At 46.4% G+C, this 19,820-nt stretch overlaps 1 protein-coding gene across 3 annotated transcripts in view; it reads right to left on the reverse strand.

Moving 5' to 3' along the window:
- Positions 1 to 380: 380 nt before the first annotated feature.
- SPRED2 (sprouty related EVH1 domain containing 2) overlaps positions 381 to 19,820 on the reverse strand; it is a 125,717-nt gene continuing 106,277 nt past the window's right edge. For all 3 annotated transcript variants that reach the window (XM_025354150.1, XM_025354149.1, XM_025354151.1), the window contains 2 exons: positions 6,283 to 6,432; positions 381 to 3,702 (listed from right to left, as the gene is read on the reverse strand). In XM_025354150.1, coding sequence (XP_025209935.1) covers positions 3,034 to 3,702; positions 6,283 to 6,432 — 819 coding nt within the window. In that variant the 3' untranslated portion in view covers positions 381 to 3,033. The remainder of the gene's footprint in view (positions 3,703 to 6,282; positions 6,433 to 19,820) is intronic.

Raw genomic sequence — 19,820 nt, forward strand, 5'->3', positions numbered from 1 at the left:
ACACACACACACACACACACACACACACACACACACACCCCTGAGGTTCAGCAGGGATCAGTGGAAAACAACTTAGAGGAAGTACAGCTGTTCCCTCTGAGGAGCGCTCACTGGGGAAGCCAGGCCTAGGAAGAGGGGGTGTTCCTGGGCGGTGGCCTGCAGCCTTCCTTTCACTGAGGCATCCGAGCCCAAGGAGCTGCAGTCTCCCCTTGGGAATATGACATAACCATAGGAGGAAAGGGCCTTGAAAAAACAGACTGGTGTCCACATGTCCTTCGGCACAGGAAGCCCTGTCCCATCCTGTATGTGGGAACTCCAAGATCTGCCAACGCTCTAGCATCACCCCGTCTCCAGCCAGACAAATACCCCAAAGCCAGCGATCTGATAGGATGTGTTTATATTTACACGGTACATTTTAAAGCAATGGCTACATTGGTCATACATATTAGAAACCATAAAAAAAAGTTAAGAACTAAAATGTACATCATACACTTGTATATATATTTTTTACACAGAGGTAAAAAGGCTTATTATAAAAAAATCAATACAACAGGGTTTTTAGTATACAGGTGAAGAATGAATTCTGCTTCAGGCACTTTAATTTGTTAATGTGAGCAAATAGCTTGGGGGGGCGGGGAGGCTTCTGGACAGAAAATCTTTTGGTTAATGTTTTGTTACCACAGATACAAAAATAAAATCTGAATAATTTCTCTCAAATGATTGACGTCAGTATGGCAAAGCTGACTGGGAAAATACTACACACTGTCCAGCTGCAGTGTGGCAATTAGAGAGACGTATTTACATAAATGTCCCCATGGCTGTCTTTGTGCCCTTAACCGATGCCTTCGCAAACCAAAAAGTATACGTGGAGTAAGATTTGCTAGCATAACTCTTAAAAGGGTGGAAAAGGACAAGGGGTGAAAGGAGAGAAACAGGTAACAACTAAATAGAGGTGACAAACAAAAAACTGCCGGGATATGTGCGTTCTTATTGAAATAAATAGGGGCACTCGAACTGAGGTCTAAGGAAACAAACATTAGTGTTGTGCTTTGTAGAGAAGAGACCCCAGAGAAAGACCCCAAGGAGGTGCCTCTGGGTCGGGGGCAGGTGGTCTCTCAACAGCACTGGAGGCTGGCTGAAGGTTTTCTAGATGTTCTCCAGGCATGGATGAGGTTCTCTTTTCTTCCATCAATCCAGATGGACAGCTCTCTGCTCCTTTTCCAAACTGGAAAGCCTAAACCAGTTACTCCAACGAATGAAGACGTCTACTAACAGACTCATAAGCACACTGGGTATTTACACCGGTAATCTACTAAAGAAACGTGATGAGCTTGCGGACGAGCTGGAAACAGCCCCAGGAAGGTGAGCACAGCTAGCACTTGCCCAGTATGATTGACAGACTGGAAAAAAGTCCCTTTCCTTGAAGACTGGTGTCCTGTGTGCAATAAAGGAGTGGGGAAAGGAAGTGGGGAGCAGGCCACGTCTTCGGATGGCCGTTACCACAGAAAGATAGTGGCAGGAAGAACAGCCGGCGTCCACAAGCCCGTCCCCGGTGGTCTCCACGAGGTTCTGATTGTACTATGCTAGGTATAGGTAACCACTCTTCACTCTTCTTCTTTCTTCAATAAGAAGATTTGGCTAATCCTTGCGACATATTAGAAAAATACTCTTTTCCAGCTATTAGAAGCCTCCTCAGAAGCCTCCTCCGTGGCAAGGCGACAGGCAGAACCAGTTGGCTGACCTAACCACCTGTGCACCTAAAGTGGCGAGTCTGGGTTTGGAGTTGCAGGAGAAAGACACTTAGGCATTGGAAGGGTTTTTACATATGGCCTTGTTTTTTCCCCAAGTATAAATGAGGAATTTGGTGATGTGAAATCGAGTCCAAAAGGAAAACAAAAACATAAACCCATGAAGAAAATGCAACCCACCACTCTTCATGACATTTAAAAATCCCCTCTCCCCATTAATATAAAATAGCCAGGGGTTGGGGGGAAGCTCCCTATGGTTTTATTCACCATAACCTTCGTGTTTCTCAATTGGAACTTGTTTGTGGGAACACTGGTTTGTGTTTGAGGAAACTATTTGGTTTGCAAAACAACAAGCAAAATTTCTTACTTCACTAGTATCCTATTCTAATATTGCTAAATTTTTAGAAGTGGTGGCAACACGATTTAAAAAATGGTCTACTTTAGGGGTAACGGGGAGGCTCATAGAAACCTGAAATCCCCATTCTAGCCCTGGTCCAAGAGGATGCAATGCAGTTTAAGGAATTTTCCTGATTCTCACAAGTTAATCTGAAGTTAAGGCTCAATTCTCAGTCTATTACGGGTGAGTGTTTTGCATCAGTGAATCATTTCAACAGATTTTGGGGGGCCAGAAAATGATGATGGGCTAAAGATAGAAACTGCAGCTTACATGGGAAATTTGGCTTTAGAAAAGTTAAAGCGATATTGTTTTGTGGTACAAGTTTGTTAACTAGCTCACCTCCTATACATAATAACTGACTGTAGGCTGAGATACTTCTGTTGGGTTTCATCATTCTCACATCCCATTTCCGCAGAACCAGATGCTTGCTAGCGACAGGCAAGGTGAACCAAGAGAAAGAAAGTCTTCGACGCTCTTGGAAAAATCAATTACAAAACCCACCGAAAATCAGCAGTTCCAACTGCAGACTCCTTTGAACTGGAAGAGGCGGGGGAGGAGGAAACAGGAAATCAACACATGGATGAGACAGTTAGCTTGGTTACAGATTGTTAATAGTACAGGAGTCTGTGGCGAAGGTTCCTTCCTCAGAACACTGTGCGAGCGTGTGTGTATGGGTGTGGCTGCTGCAGTGTGGGCGGCGGGGGGAGTGGAGAGTCTACCCGGCAGCGTCCCTGGCTGGAATGGTGCCTCAAGGTACCAGGGAGCTGGGAGGTCTCTTGCCCTCCTCGCTCCTTGGAGTGGAAGGGAGCTGGGGAGAAGTTGAGGGTATGTAAGAGACGAGTTCCCCTGTGGCTGCAGATGGAGGAGGGAGAAGGGAGGGAAACTGAGTCACGCGGCCGCTTTGTGCTTCCCGCCACAGCACCTACACATCACTCCGCAGTGGTAGCAGGCCCGAAGGGGCAGGTAACAGCACATACAGGGGGCCAGGAAAGACAAGGCAATAAGAGCCATCCACCGGAGGCAAAACTTCTCGTCGCTAGTATCGCACGAGCAAGGGTCTGTATAGTCTCCCTCGGGGTCCGACATACAGTGATAGAGCATGCTGTCCGCGCACCACATGCAGCTCACCCGGCGGATGCAAGTTCTCACGGAGTCGGGCGCGTCCTGGCAGTGACCCCTGCGGTTCTCCTCGTGGTTGAACATGTCCCTGCAGTACACGCACCGCGAGCGCTCTCCGTCCTCCTTCCGCCGCCGCGACTTGCCCCGGGAAGGCTGCGTCTTGATCACGCTGCCCCCGCGGCCTTTGGGGTCCTCACCGAGGCCAAAGTCTGAGGAGTCCACGTAGGGGTAGTTGTAGTCGTGCTTGGGGACCTCGCCCTTGGCGAAGCGCACGTAGGAGGAGTCCGCGTCCTCCGAGGGATCCGGGTACTTGCCCCTGACGGGCGCATGCCGGTAATCCTCGTACCCCGTCATCCAGATCTTCTCCCGGGGGTTGATGCGCACGATCTCCTCGTCGTCGTCCGGGAAGCTCACCTGGCGGTAGGGCCTTGGCATCGGCTGTCCCGTGAGAGAGGAGACATTATTTTACAGCAGTGGCCAAAAAACCAACATACAAAAAACAAAAAAACCCCACCTTCTCCCTCCCTAGTCGTCCAAAATGCACCTTTCTCAAGAACTCCCCCACGGTGCTCCGTGAAGAAACAGACCCCTCCTGAAACTACTGAATATCCTGTCGCCCAGTCAAAGATGTATTTCAAAGAGTCTCAATCCATTACTGGGCCAGGAAATCAATTTCGTGGGTTGATACCAGCAGTATTTTCCCTTTCTGGTGACGCACTGCCATACAGGCAGGGGAGTGTGCATATGGCAGGGGCACAGTGTGATGCGTTCTCAGGAGCATGGCACACTCAGATCAAGAGGCAGAATAGGACCTGTGCCCCAGAGTATCTTCCGCCTCCCTCAGGGCCCTCCTAGCCCCAGTGTGAGGGCTACACTGACTTCTAAAGGCCTGCAGTACTTTTGCCTATTTTTGTACAGTATGTTCTCTTTTGTAAGGCTGGCTTTTTGAAAATTGAAATAGAATAAGGACACTGGAGTGCCATACATGTTATAAGGTTAAGTCCTGTTTTACGAAACTTCATTATCCATATGTGCACAATATGTCCACAAAGGATCACAACAGGAGATGCATTTCTCCCTGTGGGTCTCTCCTTCAAGAGACAGGGGACACTAGGAAACACAAGGCTCACTCTGTCATCTGGTTGGGAAGATAAGATGCAGACAGGAGAAGGATAGAGTGAAGGCTCCGGAAACTGTCTGAAGTTCCACTCCTGCCAGGATGTCACAAACAGTGAGAGGCCAGACCAAGAGTCACACCCTCTAGAAACCTGCAAATCTAAACTGCATTCTCCCTCAGGGTGGAAGAGGCTTTTCTCTGCAGTTAGTTCTGCTACAGGCTGCAACCCTGCCTTGTCCACAGCAGCAGACAATGAATAAATATTTATTAAGTACATGCACATAACCCTGGCTCACCCAGGGCCTCTCAGTGGAGGCAGAGAACTGAGACTTCTTGCTTTTGAAGTACTTTGGGCAGGAAGGTTTTTCAGGGGCTGAGGAACGTGGCTCTGGAGTGGCCCACTGCAGTCAAATGCTGACATTTTCTAGCTGGTACCTAAGACTCAGGTTCCCTTTCTGTCAAACTGCATAGGATTGTTTTGAGAATGAAGAGAAATAATCTACACAGGGTGTCAGCTCACAGCCTCGCTCACAGGATGAACGTGATACCTGTCGCCATCACAGTCATTATCATATTGTTATAGACCTGATCATGTGCTTATTAGATTTACCCATCACTTCCTGCCAGAGGGCAGCAGGGCCATGTCCCACACAGTTTGCCTTAATTCCTGTCAAATTCTTGGTATCAGAGTTGCCTAGATTTTTGAAACTCACGATTCAGAAGGATTTCAAAACAAATCTCGGAAACTGACACAGGCTTTATTAATTCTTTACTTTGGACAGTAAGGAAAGTAAAAAAGTTAATTTCCATCTACTGATACCATAATGTGATTTTTATTTATTTATTTATTTTTTTGAGATGGAGTCTCGCTCTGTTGCCCAGGCTGGAATGCAGGGGCGCGATCTCGGCTCACTGCCAGCTTTGCCTCCTGGGTTCATTCTCCTCCCTCAGCCTCCTGAGTAGCTGGGACTACAGGAACCTGTCGCCATGCCCAGCTAATTTTTTGTATTTTTAGTAGACATGGGGTTTCACCGCATTAGCCAGGATGATCTCGATCTCCTGACCTCGTGATCCACCTGCCTCAGACTCCCAAAGGGCTGGGATTACAGGCCTGAGCCACTGTGCCCGGCCAATAACGTGATTTTTAAATAGGACATTTTAATCCCAAAATACTAGGAAGCAAAATCTAAAATAATTTTTTAAAAAAGAGTCAAATCTAGTTTCATGTTAAAAACAAAACAAAACAACTAACTGCCGTTTTTTCTCATTTAAAAGCAGCCTAGTGGCCACAGCACCCCACACAGGCACCAGTCCATGCCCCATGATTTGGGAACTTGCTCTGCAAAGCAGCCACTTGGTAAATATTTGTTGAACTACTGAATTCTGAGCTCCAACTACATCTGCCTGAGCAAGACTGGGCCTGTAGCCTGTAAGGCTGGGGGTCGAGCCAAGTCTGCAGCATTCCTTAGTCCTGATTGTGGCTCTGGGCTTCCACACAAGCCGGGAGGCCCTTTGGACAGAGGAATGCAGGAGGCAGTGTAGCCCCCTGGGTGAGAACAGGCTTGGATTTGAATCTCATTCCATCAGATACTCCACCTCTCTAAGCCTCAGCTTCCTCATCTATAACCTGGGGCGGCTAATGACTTGCCTTGTGGGGCAGTTTCTGAGGATTAAACCACATAAAGCATATAAAGGGTCTGGCAAAGTGTCTGGCACACAGAAAACACTGGATGAGGCTGAGGTGCCACCACCAATGCCACTTTCAGTATGAAGTGGGGGTAAAAGCAGGAGAGCAGGAGAGGCCTGTGGTCATGGAATTTGGCTGAATAGGAGGGGAAAGAGGCCATTCCAGAACCAGGGGCACCACCCTGATGCCCTCAGAGGAACAGGGCTCTGCTCACCTGATCGAGGTGATAGTGGTCCGTGGGGTATGAGTCGTGGAGGTGGCCCAGGGTATAAATCCTCCGGTGCTCACAGGATGTGGGAGAGGAGATTGTCCGAGTAGGTTGCTCTCTCTTCTGAGAGGAATTAGAAGAACTGTCTGTAGCTGTCTGTGTAGAGGGAGGTAACCAAGAGTCAATTTAAAAACAACAAAAACCCCACGTACCAAACCCTAACATGCACTATTCAAATATTACCTATTCCCCCGTTGTGACATCTTGCTGGTCTTCCCAAAATATTGAGCTTATCTTGGCTACAACAGAAGGACCCCTGAATGGCTAGATTGTCTAAACACAATGTGGCTGGCTCAACAGGCAGAGAAGCCCAGCCACCAGACCCTGGAAAGGTGGCTTTTCCTTAAATGTGGGAATAGTGACCAGATGCAGGGGAAAGGCTGGATATACCAGGCGCCCCAAAGGTGTGTTCTAGTTTGATCAAGAGTGGTTACCCTGGCCAGGTGTGGTGGCTCAGGCCTGTAATGCCAGCACTTTGGGAGGCCGAGGCAGGCAGATCACCTGAGGTAAGGAGTTCAAGATCAGCCTGGCCAATATGGCAAAACCCTGTCTCTACTAAAAATACAAAAATTAGCCAGGCATGGTGGCAGGCGCCTATAATCCCAGCTACTTGGGAGGCTAAGGCAGGAGAATTGTTTGAACCCAGAAAGCAGAGGCTGCAGTGAGTCCAGATTGAGTCACTGTACTCCAGCTTGGGTGACAGAGCAAGATTCCATCTCAAACAAAAGAAAACAAAACAAAACAACAATAGCAACAACAACAACAAAAAACGAAACATAAACAAAAGAATGGTTATCCCATTTGTGGCCCTGGCTGTGAGGTATTATGGCAAGCTGGGAAGATGCACAGAGGCAAAAATGAAACCCACATGTTTATACTGGGGGGAAATCTCCACCTGGGAGAGTCTCAGAGGTAAGGATACCTCTGGGGTATCTTGAGTACTGGATTTCCAGGAATAAATTTTGTATCTTTGGGGTTGGGAGCAAGACTTGGACGTCACATTAAACTGGAAGTGAGATGGATGACTGCATAGAAGAACAAAGGCCACCTCTGTGAAGGGTGAGTACAGAGCTGTTTTGCCCACTAGAGATGTCAACTTAAGACTGGAGTCTCCGTAACCATGTCTTCGGAAGATGATTAACTATCAGTGCGCACTGTACAAGCAGATCCCACAGGCCCCCAGAATACCACCTGATATGGTTTGGCTGTGTCCCCACCCAAAACTCATCATGAATTTGTGGGAGGGACCTGCTGGGAGGTAACTGAATCATTGGGCAAGTCTTTCCCGTGCTGTCCTCCTGACAATGAATAAGTCTCAGATCTGATGGTTTTAAAAAGAGACGTTCCCCTGCACAAGCTCTTTTTCTGCCTGCCGCCATCCGCGTAAGATGTGACTTGCTCCTCCTTGCCTTCTGCCATGATTGTGAGGCTTCCCCAGCCATGTGGAACTGTAAGTCCAATCAAACTTCTTTTGTAAATTGCCTACTCTCCAGTATGTCTTTATCAGCAGCCAGAAAATAGACTAATACTCTCACCTGAGACACAACCGAGCAGGCCAGGTGACCCCAAGGTGGTGGTCATACTCCACAACCCTCTGGGCCCAGGGGCTATCCAGGGGCCTTGTTAGATGCAGCTGGCAACCATCTTTAAAACCAGGGCCCCTAGAATTGCTACCCTTCCTTCTGCGTGCTTAGAGTGACATATCCCTCTACCCTCCACAATTCCCCAACTAAACAGATGAAAAGAAAAGGTTTTTCCTGATATCTAGATGTTCTCTTTCTGGCAAAGCTACAGGAACTTTCCCTTGGTTATTGTTTTTACTTGTATATTCCCCTCATCTCATTTGCATATATATATATTTAAATTTATTAATTTATGTATTTGAGACAGGATCTTGCTTTGTCACCCAAGCTGGAGTGCCGTGGCACGAACACAGCTCAAGTGATCCTCCTGCTTCAGCCTCCTGAGTAGCCGGGACAATAGGTGTGCACCACCACCCCTGGCTAATTTTTGTATTTTTTGTAGAGATGGGGGTCTTGCCAAGTTGCCCAGGCTGGTCTTGAACTCCTGGGTTCAAGTGATCCTCCTGCTTTGGCTTCCCAATGTGCTGGGATTACTGCCATGAGCTACCATACCTGGACTTGTCTATCATTTTACATGCTTTTGTTAGCTATCATAAATCATTTTAGGGACAAGGTCAAAACAAATAGACTTATAAAAGTTCTTTTTATCCTCCTCCCATTTATAAAGTAATACATACTCAGAAAAATAGCACAAGAATTTAGGAAAAACACACCTATATTTCCATTATGCAACATAAGCACTGTTAGTTTTTAAACCTTGGTCCACACGTGCAGCATCTCTCTAGGAACCCAACCCTCCTGGACTTTTCTCTACTTGGGTTTGGTCTATGCCATGCATGGCTGATGCCTGTTTCTGATCCCCCAAGCCATGGTGACTAATTTCAATATGAACACACAGTGCTCTCTGAAGCAATATAGAGAGATTTTTGACAGAGAGGTCAGAAAAGCAGCTGTCTCCATTTCTGTAATCAAGATCTAAGGGTCCTATAAGCCTTGAATCCTGGCACTGGTGTGGGGAAAGGACTTGTCTGAGGATGAGAGCAAGAGAAGCCACCCTTAGACCCTTTGAGCTGCTGGATCCAGCCAAGCCTGAATCCTGATCCACTCTAGGATGTCCCAGTGATGAAAACCAATTCTCTTGTAACTTAAGCCAGAATACACTGGGTTTGTCACTTGGGTGCACTTTCCCTTCACTTTAGATTCCTTCCTGTGGCAGCAGTCCCACAGGCACCACACTCCTGGCTTCTCTCTAGCCCTTACTCCTCCCCAGCGTCCCTCCTCTTCCTCGCAAACAGCTCTTCTTGGTGTTGTATGTGTGAGTGCTAATGGTGTGCCAGGCCCTGAGCTACATGTGGACACGGTTCCTCAGCACAGAGAGCAGGTCACAGGTAAAATATCATCTCCACGTCACACACTGGCACTAAGGGACTCTGAGAGATGGGGAATCCAGGCCATGGCAGCACAGAATCACTGGCAGAGCTACTACTGAAATGCAGCCTCCCTGACCACAAAGCCCAGGGAGATTTCTAATAGGCCCCACACACTGCTGCCTCTCACACCCAGGTAAGTCCACTTCCAACTCCTACGCTGAGAGGTATTTTGTTGAGATTAACACAAAACACAACTTCTCCAAGTCACAAGGTACACCCTGCTGTATACAAACCCAGGAGATGAGGAGATGATGTCTCACAGTACAAAGGTTACTACAGATGTCAATAAATACCTCTGAAATGAGTAATCAGGGCCCTTCAGTGTGATTCAAGTCTCAAGAGTTAAATTCTTATCCAACAGTCACGTTACAGTCATCTATTAGGTTAGACGTTACCCTTGTATTGAACATTGTAATACGCTCTCAGTACTTAGTTCTCAGAAACCCAGTTAACACATCACGGTCACCACTGTGTTAGTCATCTGTTCACCCTAACCCAGCCTATTTTCTGTGACCCATGTTTGGGTTAATAATGTGTAGAAAGTCCTTCTGAGAAATGAGGCACATCCAGCTTCTCCTAGGACTCATGAGTTGATCAGAAACGCTACCTTCCGATACTCCCATCCCACTTCCCCAACCCTCCCTCCCTGTGCAGCCTCTCTCCCTGCACAATCCGTGTAAAGCTCCCTAGACATTTGTCAGAGGATGTGAGACTGAGAAAGGCCTTATCCGATGAGGAATTTCTACAGTGAAGCAAGAAGGCCAGAAGAACTTGGGAGGCACGTCCACAGTCTACGACTTCCTGAGGGCAGAGCTGAGGGTGTGTCCTAGCCCAGCCTGCAGCCTTACAGGCCCAGTTGTTCAGGGCCATCTGAACTCCGGGAATGCTCCACTGGAAGCCAAGGCTTATTTCAGATCAATGCTAACAGACGAACCTTACAAAGCAGCTAGTGTGACCTACAAACAAAAGGAATGTACTACCAGGGCATCTCCAAGAAAGGCAAGGGGAAAACAAATCTTCTTTTACCCTCATGCACCTCTGAACTGGCTCTCCTGTAACTCTGCCCTGGTTTCCTTGGGCTGCAGAAAAGCAGCCCACCCGAGGTATGCACATACCTAATACACAAGCAAGATTCTTAAACATCTCTCTGTTATTTCTGTGCACAAGCTACTGACACCTACCAACCTACCAACCTGAGAGCTGTCACCTTCAATGAAAAAGTTGGCAATTGCATGCTCCCAACTGTATCTACACTCGCCTTGCTCTCCAGTGGGGGGTCTATGAACTGTTAGGGCTTTGAAGAACAAAAGCAGAGGTCCTCTGTGACTACTCTGTGTTCGGGGACTTCAGGCTCCTAGGAGGCATGACTGCAGCATCCTGAGAGAACAGGTCAGAGTGGGTGTTTAATGTCTCCTGCTGTGGACAGGAGACATTATGTCTCCAGTCTGGCATTGCCATCTGGGCCCAGCTGACACTGGGAGGTCTTGTGCACTATGATGCAGGGAGCACAGCCCTTGCCACCTTCAAATGTATCCTCTAAAAACTCTCTTGCCTCTGGGTTTGACTCTGACTCAATGTCAATGCCTGTTACTAAAAAGATGTCCAGCTGGGTGCAGTCACTCATGCCTATAATCCCAGCGCTTTGGGAGGCTGAGGCAGGAGGATTGCTCAAAGCCAAGAGTTCGAGACCAGCCTGGGCAACAAATCAAGACCCTGTCTAGAAAAAAAAAAGATGTCCAATTAAGAAGCATGCAACCTAATATGAGGCACTAAACAAAAGAAATGCAGGGGAGTATTACAATGCTGAAAACAACAGGGGCTCAGCTCAGGCAGACTACATTTGAATCATTGTCTGCTAATTATAAGATGATTTTGGTCAAGTTAATGTCTAACTCCACTTTTTACATTTGTAAAATGGGGCCAAAATCTTCCTTGGGGTTATGGCAAAAATAAAATAGGATTTAAAATTTCTATTATATATGTTTTTGAGACAGAATCTTGATCTGTCGCCCAGGCTGGAGTGCAGCGGCACAATCTTGACTCACTGCAACCTCCGCCTCCTGGGTTCAAGCAATTCTCATGCCTCAGCCTCCTGAGTGGCTAGGATTACAGGCGCGTGCCATCACGCTTGGCTAAGTTGTTGATTTTTTTAGTAGAGATGGGGTTTCACCCGGTTGCCCAGGCTGGTCTTGAACTCCGGAGCTCAGGCAACCTGCCTGCCTTGGCCTCCTAAAGTGATAAGCCACCACGCCTGGCCTAAAAATTTCTGTTTTAAACTGTGACTGCTGGTATATGAAAGTTACTGATTCTGTGTGTTGATTCTGTATCTGGTTGTTTTGCTTAGCTCCCTTATGAAACTAGATTTTTCTAAGTAAATCATTTTGCTCACAAAAGATAGTTTGGTTTCTTTTCCTATATACATATATTTTTATTTTGAGACACTCTCGCTCTGTCACCCAGGCTGGAGTGCAGTGGCGCCATCTCGGTTCACTGCAAGCTCTGCCTCCCAGGTTCATGCTATTTCCTGCCTCAGCCTCCCGAGTAGCTAGGACTACGGGCACTCACCACCACACCCGGCTAATATATTGTATTTTTAGTAGAGATGGGATTTCACCTTGTTAGCCAGGATGGTCTCGAACTCCTGACCTCATGATCTACCTGCCTTGGCCTCCCAAAGTGCTAGGATTATAGGCATGAGCCACTGTGCCTGGCCTCCTTTTCAATATTTATACCATCTTCTTATCTCATTGCATCTTTTGCCAGAGCTTCCAACATGACATAGAAAAACAGAGGTGACAGTGCCCTGCTTGTCTTGAACCTGACTTTGACAGAACCAATTCTAATGAATTTCTATTAGATATAATATTTCTAGGTAATTGGAGTGATTATAAAGTTCCAAAAGTTTCCTTCTATTCTAGATTGCTAAGGATTTTCACTAGATATTAGACGTTATTAGATGATTTTTCTGTCCACTGAGATGATTACAATCTTTTGTCTTTATTTTATCAATATGTAAATTAAACAGCTTTTCCAACATAACCTTTCTTTGCATTCCTCAGATATATTCTACTGGTCTTTCATTAAATTTGTCTTACTAATATGTGATGTGATGTGATGTGATTTATTTATTTTTTGAGACAGAGTCTCACTCTGTCGCCCAGGCTGGAGTGCAGTGGCGCAATTTTGGCTCGCTGCAAACTCCGCCTCCCGGGTTCAAGTGATTCTTGTGCCTCAGCCTCCTGCGTAGCTGGGACCACAGACACGTGCCACCACACCTGGCTACTTTTTTATATTTTTAGTAGAGACAAGGTTTCGCCATGTTGGCCAGGCTGGTCTCCAACTCCTGACCTCAGGTGATCCGCCTACCTCGGCCTCCCAAAGTGCTGGGATTACAGGCATGAGCCACTGCACCTGGCCCACTGTCAAATTTTTCTATGGTTACTATAAAAACCCACATACTTTGAGTAGCAAATAACAAACTCTGTGTGACCTGGTTTCTAAAGCCCTCTAACAGGGCAGTGAGCTGAGACCAGCCTTTGATGAGGAAGAACCCAGAAAGGAGAGAGTGAGAAAAGAGAAGGGAAGGGCGTGAAAGCAGGTGTCAGAGGGTACAGAAATGAAAGTGGGCACTGCCAACATTTAAAAAAACAAGAAATAGGGACAGGGCTGGCCTGTCCAAATCCTCTATGGTAGTTTAAAAAAAAAAAAAAAATCCATCCCTGGCTGGGTGCGGTGACTCATGCCTGTAATCCCAGCATTTTGGGAGGCCGAGGCGGGCAGACCACGAGGTCAAGAGATTGAGACCATCCTGGCTAACACGGTGAGACTCCGTCTCTACTAAAAATTCAAAAAAATTAGCCAGGCATGGTGGCGGGTGCCTGAGGTCCCAGCTACTCAGGAGGCTGAGGCAGGAGAATGGCGTGAACCTGGGAGGAAGAGGATGCAGTGAGCTGAGACCGTGCCATTGCATTCCAGCCTGGGTGACAGAGCAAGACTCAGACTCAAAAAAAAAAAAAAAAAAATCCCATCCCTTCCCAGAAGGGTTTTTGGGTTTGGGCTGGGTGCTTTGTGGGATGTGGGCTCAGACACAGAAAGTGACCACGTTGTTGGGGAGATGCCACGTGGTACGGGCAGAGGCAAGGCCAGGTGGGCAGTCCTCATACACCAATGGGCGTGGGCCTCAGAGCACTGGTCACGGTCAGGTGGTTCCTCAGAGGGGTGTGCCTGAGATGGGTCACAGCGTTCTAGATTGGTAGACCAGAGGAAGAAAAGGGGGCTCAAGTTTATCAGTGAACATCTGATCAACATCTTCAAAAAAGAACAGGCTTCCAGTGGCCGGATTCTACAGGCTGTACTTATTTTGAAAATTCAGATATTTCCCATAACTCTATAGAGTTTGACAACAAATGAGAGCAACTCCATGGAGCTTCAAAACTTGAGACAGAATTTAAAAAAAATAACAATTGACCTTAATGTTATGATGGCTTGATAATAAATCAAAATCTGAGTGCAAAAGACACTGGGCTGATAAACTGGCAGTTTCCCCAAGGTCAATGCTGCCTGGTTTGGGTGGGAATTGGTCTGAATGGAGAAAGCAGACTAACAGGGCAACACCTCAGGTTAAACCTGAGCCAGCTCCTTCCTGCTGTATGAGCCTTTTTTGTACAATATGATCTCTTGTTCTTGGAAGCTTGGCTACTCTTCCCTTTCTTATGGAGGGACCTTGAGTTTACTGGGAAATTCATAAAGAAGCAAGTGCAGTGGCTCACACGCCCTGGGTCCAAGAATGAGCCTTCTTCAAGTAGAAGGCCACCTCTCGGACCAAGGGAAGCTCAAGGAGGGAGGGAAGGAACCACCAGGCCAGACCAGCTGAGGAGACAGGTTGCTTAAATTGTCCATTCTGGGATGGAATCCTGGCTGCTGACCAAGGGCTTTTTGGGGGCACTTTCTGTGTCTTCAGGATGAGCCGGACAGATTTCAACGTTCACATTTCGCAGGTCTTTTCAGTACTATGCGCATCCCCTCAAGTCCCCTGGGTTTTCCTGCTAAACCTTTGCTTTCCAAGAGCAGGTAGGGGCAGAGGACAAGGAGGCAGCAGTTGGCAAAAAGTGCTATGGGAAAGAAAAGGTGTGCCTGGGCTGTTTTCTCAAGGACACTTGGGATTATTATCAAGGGGCACCTGGTTCACAGCCTTCTCAAGTAGGATGCTCCCATCCAGTACATGGGTGAGACTATTAGAGGGCTGGCAATGTGTAATTTCTTCCTGCTTCTTAGGGATGGAGATAAAAGGGACAAACCCCTCCTCTAGAGAGGCAAGGAAACAAGTACAGCCACTTCATCATCCTCATGTTCCCAGGAACACAAGGGCTGACTGCAGAAATCACAATGTGCAAAGAGCCAAGCCTTCTCTGACCAGCCTGTCTGGGAGATCAATGGGCCTACATGTTTTGAATAGGGCCATAGAAAACAATGTTAAGAAATGGCTTAAGGAGCTAGAACACATCATCCAGGAATCACGTAGCACTGCTAAGCAAAAACAGCACTATACAGAGAGATTCAACTCCATGGAGTTGCTCTCATTTGTTGTCAAACTCTATAGAGTTACAGCACTATACACTTCAGGCCAGGCCAGGAACCTTGGACAAATTGTTTAACTTTTGGGGGCCTCAGTTTTCTCATGTGTAAAATGAGGGGGTTGCACTAGATGATTTCCAAGGTCTGTTTGAGCCCTAACAATTTCATGTGCAATGCTTCTCACCTGCTCCTAAGAACATTACAGGTTAGAGGAGTTTGACTAAGCCCGTTGCTTAGTTGATTCAAGAACCACGGGATTAGGACGGGTGCACTGGCTCATGCCTGTAATCCCAGCACTTTGGGAGGCCAAGGGAGGGGTGGATCACCTGAGATCAGGAGTTCAAGATCAGCCTGGTCAACATGGTGAAACCGCATCTTTGTAAAATACAAAGTATTTTGTATACAAAATACAAAATATCTTTGTAAAAATACAAAAATTAGCTGGGTGTGGTGGCGGGCACCTGTAATCCCAGCTACTCAGAAGGCTGAGACAGGTAAATCACTTGAACCCGGGAGGCAGAGGTTACACTGAACTGAAATCATGCCACTGCACTCCAGCCTGGGTGACAGAGCAAGACTGTCTCAAAAAAAAAAAAAAAAAATCCCTTTTGCAAGGGATTCTCATTTTATATATAAGTATTTACAACTCCCCCCGCCCCATATATATATATATATTCATTCCTTTCTTAACTTCAGCCTGAGAGTGTCTCAGAAGACTACTGGCTCAGACTGCATAAGCTGCAAGATTTTCCCCGCAGGTCTACTAGGGCTGAGAAACCTGCAAACAGTCCTTTCTCCTTTGGCAAACAGGAAGTCATCTGCCATTTTGTCAACAGGTCTTTGGGAACAGGTAGCTCCAGCTCATCTGTCCTGAGGGCCTGCATTGGTTCCAGGTGTCCTCTTTCAAAGAGGCAGCAGATCAGGAAGTAGGCCAGACTTGTATTCTTTCACAATCCCAGCTAGCAGGCGGTTTGAGGCAGCTGCTGTCGGGGCTTTGGGGGAGAGATGACTCTGACCCCGTTCTAGACTCTAGGACATCATCCTCTCTCTAGGACCTAGAGGATTCTTTCATTGTGAAATTAACAACAACAAAAACCAACCAACCAGCCAACGAACAAAAAGAAACGGGGTCTCACTATAGCCCTGGCTGGTCTCAAACTCCTAGGCTCAAGTGATCTTCCTGCCTCGGCCTCCCAAAGTGTTGGGATTATGGGTGTGAGCCACCACACCAGGTCAACAAAAACAATTTTTTAGAAGTTTTGTTTCTTAAAAAAATTTTTTTTTTGAGTTAGGGTCTTGCTCTATTGCCCAGGCTGGAGTACAGAGGTATAATCACAGCTCACTGCAGCCTTGACCTCTCAGGCTCAAGAGATCCTCCCACCTCAGTCTCCTAAGTAGCTGGGACCACAGGAGTACATCACCAGGCCTGGCTAATTTTTTTGAAAAAATTTTATGTGGAGACAGGACAGGGTCTCTGTATGTTGCCCAAGCTGGTCTCAAACTCCTGGCCTCAAGCGATCCTCCTACCTCGCCCGGCCTCCCAAAGTGCTGGGATTACAGTTGTGAGCCACCATGCTCGGCCTCTAAATTTTAAAGTTAGATGATACGTTGATATGAAAGAAAAGGACTCTAAAAAACCCATAGTTTAGCTTCACTGGAGGGACTGAGGGGCTGGGAGCAGGAAGGCTGGGTTTCAGGTAACCCTGAATATATACTCTGTATGAATTAGTAAAATGGAAATAAAAGTGTCTCACTGTCCACAGCTTAAAAAGATGAGATGATATATATGTAAATGAAGCAAGACACAAGTGGTAGGGCTTGCAAAATGCCTTTGGGCTTCCTGAAACTGAGAGCATTCCAAAGCTTTTATTTAGATCCTTAGACATTTAATTAATGTAGCCACTATAGGTATTACATGTTGATAAAAAGATCCTCCTCTTACAGCGTAATGTGAGCTTGAGAGTTATTGTCATTTAGAAGATAAAGGAGTCCCCACCCATCTTCTGAGACCTTCTTCTGACACCCCATGCAGTGATGGGTCTCAATCAGCCGTAGTTATGGGATGCACTGCTCCCTGGGGTCGGAGGGCTGCCCTCCCGAAACATTTTTGCTTTTCTTAATCAACCACCATAGATCAGGTTCACTAAACTCTGTAGAAGTAATTTATATTTTCAAACTATTTTCTCTTTTACTTGTCACCCCTTCCCTCCTCTGCCCCAATCCCTTACTTCTAAAGGTAAGGACACCAGAAAATATTTTTGATCAACTGATCTTCTAAAACGAGACTGAGGCTTTCAAGCAGGGACAGGGGAACCTCAGACCTCCAGCAAAGAGATGACTGAGGTCTTAAGCCAATGTACCAGTTTAAATGCACATCATTTAGGCAGCTTTTCTGCAATAAAAGGAATCTGGTATACTGACAATGTAAAACGTACTGAAACTTAGTTGGATAGCTATTTCCTTTTCTTAAGCTTCTCTGAAAGGCAGCAAGCAGTTTACGGGCTCCTGTTCTGGGACAGCACAGTGTGGAACTGAGGATAAGTCACTTCATCTTGCTGAGCTCTGGTAGCTTTATCTGCAAAAATGGAAGTGTCGATCTGTACTCACAGGGTAGCTGTGAGGACCAAATGCAGTCACGTATGCAGGAGTGCAGTGCGAAGTGCCAGGGACAGTAATGGTTCCACATCACTGTCCCTTTCCTTCCCCTCCCCTTGGGCCAGTGAATGGAGACTCAAAGGAAATATGTCCATCCCAAGAAGGCTTTGAGTCCAAAGCACAGCTAACTAAAAGCAGAATCCAGTTTAGAATGTAGGCCTCTCTTCAGACTCCAAACACAGGGATCACACGCCACCTCACCTTTAAGAAAACACTCCTTAGGAAGCCAGTTGATGAACCCCATTCATTACAAAACTGGTAGATCTGCCCTCAGCTTTAATGTTTGTTGGGGATCGAGTAGGTAGAAAAAAAATCTTCAAGAAAAGGAAGATGTTGTATTCTGTGCCCTTTTGCTTCTGTAAATGAAACCTTGATAAGTACAAAATTCAACAAATTCATTTTTCCACTTAAGAATGAAAAGAAACTCAACTTGCAAATACCCAAAAGCCCATCTGGGGCAAAACCAACATTGTCTCAGTACTTTGGTTTTAACTATGTGCTCTATCCATGCTGTAGACAACACCTGAGGTGGATGGGAGGGGGCTGGGATGTCATTAGACACAACTGCTCTAAATAGCCAGACAGTCAGAAAATGCAGCTTGTAATAAACAGGATGTCAAGGGTTCAAGCATAGGGCTTGAGGAAGGGCCAAGCTTTCCAGCTAGGGCAAGACATGGCTAGAAGGTGATGCTGCTACAAAGGACAGGGCATTTTTTCCTATGAGGAGGAATACTGCCTACCTGAAGAAATAAGGTATAATGAAAAACCAAAACATAACCTGGCCAGGTGTAGTGGCTCATGCCTGTAATCCCAGCACTTTGGGAGGTCCAGGCAGGTGGATCGCCTGAGGTCAGGAGTTTAGGACCAGCCTGGTCAACATGGTGAAACCCCATCTCCACTAAAAATAAAAAATTAGCTGGGCATGGTGGTGGGCGCCTGTAATTCCAGCTACTCAGAAGGCAGAGGCAGCAGAATCACTTGAACCTAGGAGGTGGAGGTTGCAGTGACCAAGATCGTGCCACTTCACTCCAACCTGGGTGACAAGAGCGAAACTGTCTCAAAAAAACAAAAAAAAAAACCAAAACAAAACACCATCACCACCACCACCACCACAACAAAAACATAACCCAAATACCGGCCCCTTTCGACTGGCTTCTGGGAAAGCATTAAGTGCCACACAAAATGCTGTTGAATGAGTCTTCTCAATTCTGCAAAGGATGGTATGCAGTTGGTACCATTCTAAGTGCATAGAAGTCAATTAATTATATACGATGGATGTCTGACGGTGCCAGGGCTTAATTAGGAATCCTGGTTGCGATGGGCTGCCCAAATCCAGAAACAAAATACTTTAGTGGCAGTAGAAACTTGGAAGGGGGAAAGAAAAATCAAAATCTTATATATGGTAGAGGTTTCCCATGGTCATGCTTCTAATTGTTATTTTGAGGACTTGGGCAATAGGTTCTCTAGAAGCGCAAACCTCACCATTATGCAATACTTACATGTAACAAACCTGCACATGTATCTAAAATACACCCTGAATCTAATAAAATAACAAAAAAAGTGAAAAAAGAAGAAAAGCTGCCAGACGTTGTGGCTCACGCCTGTAATTCCAGTACTTTGGGAGGCTGAGATGGGTGGATCACTTGAGCCCAGGAGTTTAAGACCAGCCTGGGCAACATGACAAAACCCTGTTTCTATTAAAACTACAGAAAAATTAGTCGAGTGTGGTGACATGTGCCTGTAGTCCCAGCTACTTGGGAGGCTGACGTGGGACAGTCACCTGAGCCCAGGAAGTTGAAGCTGCAGTGAGCCATAATCATAACCTACTGCACTCCAGTCTGGGCAATGGGGGTAAGACTCTGTCATAAAAAAAAACAAACAAAAAACTATACAATTATTAACCCAGGAAGATAAAAACAGCAGCGATTAACTGGAAAGCTTGGGAGATAGTGTTGGCTGCTCCTCCACCATGAACTAGCTGTGAGATCTTAGGCAAGTCACCCATCTGACTCTGAGTTGCTTCTGCAACTGTGTCTGTAAAATGAGGCAAATCCTACTTCAGTGCTAGAAAGAAGGCTGGAGCAGATGAATACACAATCCTTTCCAATTCCAAGATCTATAACTCTAAGCACTTGGTACATCTACTGCTACCCTTGCCTCCCAACAAGCCAAACACTTCCAGCTAACTCTCGTCACTTACCCTACTTCTAATATGCCATTATTTACCAGGTAGATGTCCTAC

This window comes from Theropithecus gelada, chromosome 13 (genome assembly GCF_003255815.1).
Source record: "Theropithecus gelada isolate Dixy chromosome 13, Tgel_1.0, whole genome shotgun sequence".
Classification (NCBI taxonomy): domain Eukaryota; kingdom Metazoa; phylum Chordata; class Mammalia; order Primates; family Cercopithecidae; genus Theropithecus; species Theropithecus gelada.